This window comes from Dendrobium catenatum, unplaced genomic scaffold (genome assembly GCF_001605985.2).
Source record: "Dendrobium catenatum unplaced genomic scaffold, ASM160598v2 fragScaff_scaffold_664, whole genome shotgun sequence".
Classification (NCBI taxonomy): domain Eukaryota; kingdom Viridiplantae; phylum Streptophyta; class Magnoliopsida; order Asparagales; family Orchidaceae; genus Dendrobium; species Dendrobium catenatum.
In genome coordinates this window covers 221,498-229,450 of record NW_021319126.1, presented here as the reverse complement: position 1 = coordinate 229,450, position 7,953 = coordinate 221,498, and the positions used below count along the sequence as shown (strand labels likewise).

General features: G+C 39.0%; 1 protein-coding gene across 1 annotated transcript; it reads right to left on the bottom strand.

The window, feature by feature from the left end:
- Nucleotides 1-3,841: 3,841 nt before the first annotated feature.
- Nucleotides 3,842-5,058, bottom strand: LOC110096582. The gene is made up of 2 exons (XM_020822604.1): nucleotides 5,000-5,058; nucleotides 3,842-4,721 (listed from the first exon to the last, which is right to left on the bottom strand). The coding sequence occupies exons 1-2, from the start codon at nucleotides 5,056-5,058 to the stop codon at nucleotides 3,842-3,844; spliced, it is 939 nt and encodes a 312-aa protein (XP_020678263.1).
- Nucleotides 5,059-7,953: the final 2,895 nt, after the last annotated feature.

The following is a 7,953-nucleotide window of genomic DNA, read 5'->3' as shown; positions in this document are numbered from 1 at the left end:
GGACGGCGGGAAGCGGCCGGTCACGGATGCGAGCTGGCAGGCTCGGGCTTGCACGGGCGCGCGTGCAGGTGCATGGGGCAGCCGCAAACAGGTGCACGGGCAGTCGCGGGCAAGTGAGGGCAGGCTCGGGCAACACGGTTAGCTCATTTTAAATGGGTTTCCGAGTTGACCCGGCAACCTGTCGTGTCAACCCGAAAAATGGGTTGAATCCGAGAATCCGAACCTGACCCGTTTTGAAACCAGGTCGGATCTAACCTGAAATTTCCAGGTCGGGTTCGAGTTGGATTTTTGTGTCGTGCCAAATATTGACACCCTTAGGTTTTTTTTTGGACGATTAGGAGATTTGAGTCCGGATGAGATGGAAGGAATTTCTTCCATCGACCACTCGGCCACAGACCCGATCTCAATAAGAAGCTTTGTTGATGGAGAGCTACATTATTATTAGTTCTGAGAGTAGATTTGCAACTAAGAACTAAAAAGCTTTCTCAAATATAAAGGCTTTACGTGGAACAAATTTCAACCCTTCTTGATTGTATGACTTCGTAGTTTCATGGTCGGGGTTGAGTGAGCCCATTTTGATTTCCTACATCAAATCATTAGCTTAGTGGTTCCTGTACACAAAGTAGCAACTAGAAATGATAACCCACCTCTCCATTCCTGATTTCCAAGTGAGATTTAGTCCCACATCCATAAAATGGAAGAAGGCATCCTTCTTGCACTATATATCAAAAGTGTTACGAAGCTGTTGATAGGTGTTCAAATGGGGACAAAGGTAGTACAAGGGTAAGTAAAAAATGTAAAAAACCTAACATATACAGAAAATGAGAAGGTTCGTTACTTCCGTGCGTCAGAATCTTTTTTTTTTTTTTTTGGTAAGCCCGGGGCAGAAAGCCCATAAATTAGATTAAAAGAAAATTACAAGTAAACCTGTGAAGATAAAATTACAGCAGCAGCAAACAAAAACAAGTCCAACCAACAAGCCAAAAAAGGAGCAGCAAGTGGTGGATATTACAATCATAAAGACTCAGAAATAAAATAGACCATAGCCCCAAAAACATCATAAGACTGGTGCAGAGCTCCCGAAAAAAGCCACGCCGGAGGATCAGGTTGCCTAATATCCAGAGCAAGGCGCTGCAGCAGCATAGGAGAAAAGGCCTTCACAGAACCTCCAGCAGCCAACATCAAAATATAATCCAAGCCAGGTTGCCGAGAAGGCCATCCATGGCAAGAGAGGGGAATGGCCTTGCTCATCATTGTCAGATTGTAATATCCCTCCAAGAAATTCCAGCTTTGTAGTCCATAGCTCTCCAAAAGAAACCTGGAAGGAACTTGAGAAGCAAGGAAGCAGCAGCCCCCAAAAGTAATGCTAGGAGTAAAATGTATACCAAATTTAAACAAAACTGGGGCACAAAACAAAAGTCCCCAACAAATTTTGTATACCCAGATCTCCCTAACCAAAAAATAGACAAAAAAAAAAATGCACCAGATAATCCGAATAATCACACGAGAGGCACAGAAACTCGACAAAAATTCAGCCATTAGATTCCATAAAACCTCCTCAGCAGCCTTTCTTTGTTTTTCCATTTAGAAACTTTTAATCTAATATCAGAATAAATGTTGCAGATAATTTTCACAGAGTTCAAACTCGCATTTGAGAAACGCCTATTGTTTCTCTCTCACCAAATATGGTAGATAGTGCAACTAACCGTAAGGCAGCAAAAATCTTTTTCTTGCCTATTGTAAATCGTCAAAAGCTCGATAAAATCAAAAATTTGAAATAAGGTAGGCCTTAATAAGAAACAGTTTAACTCCGGTAATAATCTGGTGAGTATCAAAAAAGAGACAGACAACCAAAAAATAGATGGTTGTGATTTTCCGGAAGAGTTTGGCAAAGAGAGCATGAGAGGGGCACAGCAATACCACGTAAATTCAAGTTATCTGCCGTTTTAAGTTTTCCAATGGCAGCCATCCAAGTAAAACAAGCATATTTAAGAGTATGTTTTTTGTGCCATACCGAAGGGTACCAGTCCACCTTGTTAAAATGAGAGTAAAATTGTGCAGTAAAACCTTTAAAAGCCCAAGAAGTCGAACCCTCCCAGAGAACTTCAGAGTTCTCCCAGATTTTGCAGGCCACAATCGCATCAGAAGTATTGGTGAGAATCGAGCAGGGAAGAGACCAATTGCCACAAACAATGAAATCTTTAACCAATTTACCATCAAACACAGCACAGTTTGGGTCATTCACATAAAAAGAACCTTTCAGCCAAGGATCCCAGTACCTGGAAAAATCACAGTTAAGGCCAACCTTGAAGGTAACAAAGTCTTTAATTTTTTGGGCAGTGACATGTAACTTTTTCCAGAACTTAGACGCAGTTGGCGAAGGAGGTTTCCAAGGTGAAGTGTAAAGAGATTTATACCATTCACATAAAAGGTTTTTTAAGTTATAGAATCTGCCAATGAAAGAACAGAATACACCATGATAGAGAGCATCAACCGAAGGAATGCCAAGACCACCAAAACATTTTGGAAGGGTAACAGTAGACCAAGCAATGAGGTGTAGTTTCTTTTCATGAACATTGCTATGAAAAAGAAATCTAGAACAAAGTTTATTAATGGTGGCACAACAAGATTTTGGTATGATGGAGCCACGAATCCAGTAAGCAATGGTATTGGTGATTGTGAATTTGAGGAACTGAACCCTACCAGCAAAAGAAAGAAACTTAATTTTCCAACCATCAAGTAGAGCAGAAATTCTGCTCAGGAGTGGTTGCAAGTGAGAAATATGAAGTTTTTTGGGAGAGATAGGAAGACCCAAGTAGATGAGGGACTCTTTGACTTGATGGATCCCAAAAATCTCACAAATCTGATGCATCTCGGGCCCGGAACCAGAGAAAACAATAGAGCTTTTAGAAGCATTGATATGTAGTCCAGATAAAGATCCAAAAAGGTGCAGAGAGGATTTGAGGGCAGCAACATTGGCCCTAGAAGCAGTTCCAAAAACTAAAAGGTCGTCGGCATACATTAAATGATTAATGTAGAAATCTTTGCAATGAATACCATTAAAGCTGTTTGAAGAGTTGCAAAGAATATGTGAAAGACCGTCCATCACAATGCAAAATAAAAGGGGTGAGAGGGGGCATCCTTGTCTGATACCAGCAGAGGAGTTGAAAAAACCTTCAAGTGAGCCATTTATACACACAGAGAAATGAACATCCATAATGCAACCTTATATCTATGAAACAAAGACTTCAGGAAACCCCTTTTGAATGAGCCTGGCTAACAAATATTCTCTAGAAACATAGTCGAAGGCCTTCTTGATATCTAGCTTAGCACAAAATTTCTTGTGAGGGCCCTTGAAATCCCTAAGGATTTCAGAAGCTAGTATAATGTAATCAGTGGAGCTCCTCTTAGCAATGAAGCCGGATTGACTATCATGAATAATCAAAGGTAAAACCAACTTCATTCTATTAGCTAAAACCTTTGCCACAATTTTATAAAAGGCATTGCACAGGGAGATCGGCCTATAATCATTAATGTGGGAAGCATGGGAACATTTTGGAATCAAAGTGATAGCAGTTGCTTTCATGCCTTTGGGAAAACAACCAGTAAGAAAAAAGTTTTTGACAGCATTAAAAATTTGCAAACCAATCAAGTGCCAAGACTTTCTGTAGAAGGTGAAAGAGAATCCGTCTGGCCCAGGAGCTGATGATTCCTTACCATCAAAAATAGCTAATTTAACCTCCTCAAAAGAAACCGGAGCAACCAAGAAGCCATATAAGTGTGGAGGAACCATCTTGCCAGGGTTGATATTAAGGGTTGCCGAAGGAGTAAAGGAGGGATTTTAGAGGTTTTTAAAATGAGAAACAATGGCCCTAGAAACCTCAGAATGTGTATTAAAGTGACCTTCATCAGTGGTAATTTCTTTGATACAATTCTTATTGCTTCTTTGCCTTAACTTAGCAAATAGGAAACCTAAGTCATCCTCACCTTGAGTTAGCCAGGAAGCTTTAGCTCTTTGAGCAATCCAAGAGGACCAGTGGGATTGCAAAGCGGCAAGATTTTCATTGATACTTTTTAAGCTGCTGTTGAGAAGAGAGTCCAAAGGCTGTTTTTGAAGCTCAAGCAAGCAAGAGTGTTGCTTAGCTTTAAGGTCTAGAATGGAGCTAGATAAGAAATTGGAGGAAGCCCAATGCCTGAGTTTAAGAGACCTTTTGAGGCATTGCAAACTGTGAGAGAACGCAGCAAGAGGACTTCTAGAAGTTTTTACAGAAAAAGCAGTGTAAACATCATCCCAGAAACCTTCCATATTAATCCAATAGTTTTTGAACTTAAACCTAGCAGAAGTAGGTTTAGCATGGGTTGAGATAAAAATTAACGGGGAGTGATTAGAACCAAAAGGAGGCTCAACTTTATAATAGGCCAACGGCAAAGAGTCCAGTAAAGCGGTATTGACAAGGATTCTATCAAGTTTTATATAGATCGGGGAGTTTAGCCTTTGATTACACCAAGTATAAAGCAGGCCAGTAGAAGATAAATCTTGCACACCACATTTAAAAACAAGATTATTTAACTCCCCCAACCTACTATCCGAAAGACAAGAGCCACCAGCTTTTTCAGTCTCAAACCGACAACAGTTAAAGTCTCCTAAGATGATCCACGGTTGATCCAGAGGGGGAATAGAATCAATCAAATGATTCCATAAACTACTACGTTCCACCGCACTGTTGCAAGCATAAACAACAGAGATGAAAATAGGGGGAAAAGATCCCGCAGAGAGTATCCCGTGAATAAGTTGAGATGAAGTAAGAATGGGATGAAAGTTGAGAACTGTATATATCAAAAGTGTTACGAAGCTGTTGATAGGTGTTCAAATGGGGACAAAGGTAGTATAAGGGTCAAATAAAAAATGTAAAAAACCTAACATATATAGAAAATGAGAAGGTTCGTTACTTCCGCGCGTCAGAATCCTTTACCCTCCCCGACAAAAATTTCAGATCACACAGGCACCGAAACTTCCCCTGAAATCCCAAAACCGACGCCGGCGAAGGCGGAAACCATTATCAGATCGTACGCTCAATTCAAGTCCTTTTTTTTGGGGAATATAAATTCAAGTCCTAGGTTTGTCAGGAATCAAAAGAAGGACAATTTTTAGAAATTTTGATTAATTGGAGTGAAATTCGGAGGATGGACGTCATCACCTTCAGTGCGATAGTGGGAGTCATCCTCCTCTTCTTTGTGCTAGTCGTCATCATTACCATCCAAGGTACTTGCAACCGTTCCTCAACTTAGCATCTGAAATCGGTTTTCGAAACCCTAGCTTTGAGCCCAGGAAATGCGGCGGCACCGGCTCTGGTTCTTTTCTGCAAAGCAAGCTAGGAGGTATGCTAGTCCCATCCTTTCTTCTCCTTGTGCGGGATCTGACGATTACGGCAGTCATGATCATAGGACTCATCAACTTCGCGATCGCATCCAGATTGGAAGATCTGAGCTCATGGAGAAGGAAAATTTAGCTCGCGGGTGTTTTAGTCTGCAACTACATTTATTTCTACCCTCATGGAGACCATCAACGCGAGGTGTCTGTTTCAGGTAATGATAAAGAATCTAAGTTTTTGTTGGTTTTGAAATTTGAAGGAGTTCCATGGGCGCTTCTTGTGAGGATGACATCTCTGATTGGCTTTGTTATGTTTTTTTGAGTATTTGATAGTGTTATTTCAGGTTTATATTTTCATTATAGTGTGAATATAGATCTTGCTTGGGATTGTTTGCACTCCAATTTGAAGAATCCTTTTGCAAACTCACTATAATAACCTTCTATTCCAAGAGAACTTCTAAGATTAAAAATAACGACAGGTTTTGCCACTCATCTGTTGCTTTGATTTTCTTTGGATCAACTAATCAATTATCTGTACTCATAATATGACCCAAAAACGACAGTAGTCAAAATTTACACTATGAGTACTTAAAAACCTAATTAGAGATGTGCCGACAATAGGATACATTTTGCAAAATGTTTTACTAATTTAGGATTTAGGCTTAAAAAACCTTGGCGGAATAATGAAACATCGCATAAATTTTGATGATGAGCATGAGAAAAGCTCAACCATTTATATATTGACAAAATTGTTTATGACAGGGACATATATATGAACATCATTGGTTATTCGAAGATGTCTCTTGAAATAAATATGATCTTAAAGGAGAGCATGCTATTGAGGCTCAACGGATATAGATTGTAGTGTCGAAGCATTGGCTAGATGAGGAGAAAGGATATTTAAAGACCATCTGTAGTAATTGAGTTGCAATTTGGATGTTTCCTTCAAACAGCTACCACAGGCTTATGAGTTATTAGAATCTATCTTTCTATTCAAACTGTTCAAGTTTTCACTCTTTCATACTTTGCTGATTTTAGTAAAGCTGCCACTGTATGTATGTATAGTTCAAACGCTAAAGTTTTAAAATCTCAACGGAAAGAAAACAAAAACAGATGATCAACTCCTAACTGTCAGATCCGGATGAACTATACTGAAACATATCTGATTGTCTTGTTCCTTCCACCCATTATTTCAGAGCAACAAAATTAATTAAAAATAAAGAAGGTACATATTGAGAATTAATACAGCAGGGCTTCTGGTCTATTGTAAGTTTTAGAAGATGGGCCAAATGCTGAACCAATTATTGTTTAATTTTCTTAAGAGAGACTTGTCTAGAATAACAATTATATTTCTATTGGATCCATTCTTGATGAGAGATGTTAGAACTGATAATGTGGAAGATGGCTTACAAAGGTCATAGATAAAAAGCGGGCTTACAATAATGATTAGAATTAATGGCGGAATTATAATTTTTATGTAAGAGTAGACAAAAATGCTCATCCCTAAATTTAAGGGGGCAGATTTTATAACATACATAATTGCATAGCTACTCCTTGATTTCATCATTGATTAGATTAATTTATTATGATCTGAGCATTATGCATTCAAATCACAAATATATGAGAGATTATTCTATGCGGACACCGAACACAGCTTACCATTCAGAGGCGAATCAGATGCAGCCACGTCATCCAGTACCAAGCAACACCGAGCTCGGTACCGAGCAATACCGAGTAGGGGGTGACGTGACGCATTTTCATTGGGCTCTGGATGACATTCGGTGTCCGCACAGAATAATTTGCCCAAATATAGACTCCCTATATTGCGCACAAGATAAGATTCAATATATATATGTGCTTTCTTTCTTCATAACATTTGTTGACTCTGATAAATATGTCTACATGTAGCTCATCTTAGTCTGTTGGTTGAGAGCTTTGGCTATCAAACAAGAGGTCTTGGATTCGAGTCTTGCTATGTGATGTGTGTGTGATTTTGTCTTAATTGGCCTAAATGTCTCAAAAAAAAAAAAAGTGATCCCAGTATTCTTTTTTAATTGTACATTTTCTCTATTCAGGGACTAATTGCTGCTAGCTTCATATATTACCGTCGCAGGACTCCCTCACCAATTTGAGTGAGCAGGCAACACCACTAAGGTTAGTGTTTTTATCTGAGTAGTCTTTTGTAGGGATGGTGTGACTAAAGCTCTGTATATAGTTCTTGCTTGCCATTTCACAGTTTTCATAGTTTAGTGCATGACTTGTTGGGCTTAAATTTTCTTATATAAAAACTGCCATTAATAAATGGCATATTGTGCTTTCATCCTTTCAGATCTGAGAAAAAGGCATATATCAATTGTTTGATCTTTATATCTGATTTCGGACTTCATAACTTTGTTTTTTTTTTGGAACATTTAGATCAATTAAGACAAATTCACACGCACATCGCACACACAATACTCAAATTCAAGACCTATTAGTTGATAACCTAAGCTCCCAACCAACAAACTAAGATGAACTGTGACCGACAGATATATTTTTCTTTCAATTGGAAGAAAAAAGCAAATTTCTTTCTTCAAGAAGGC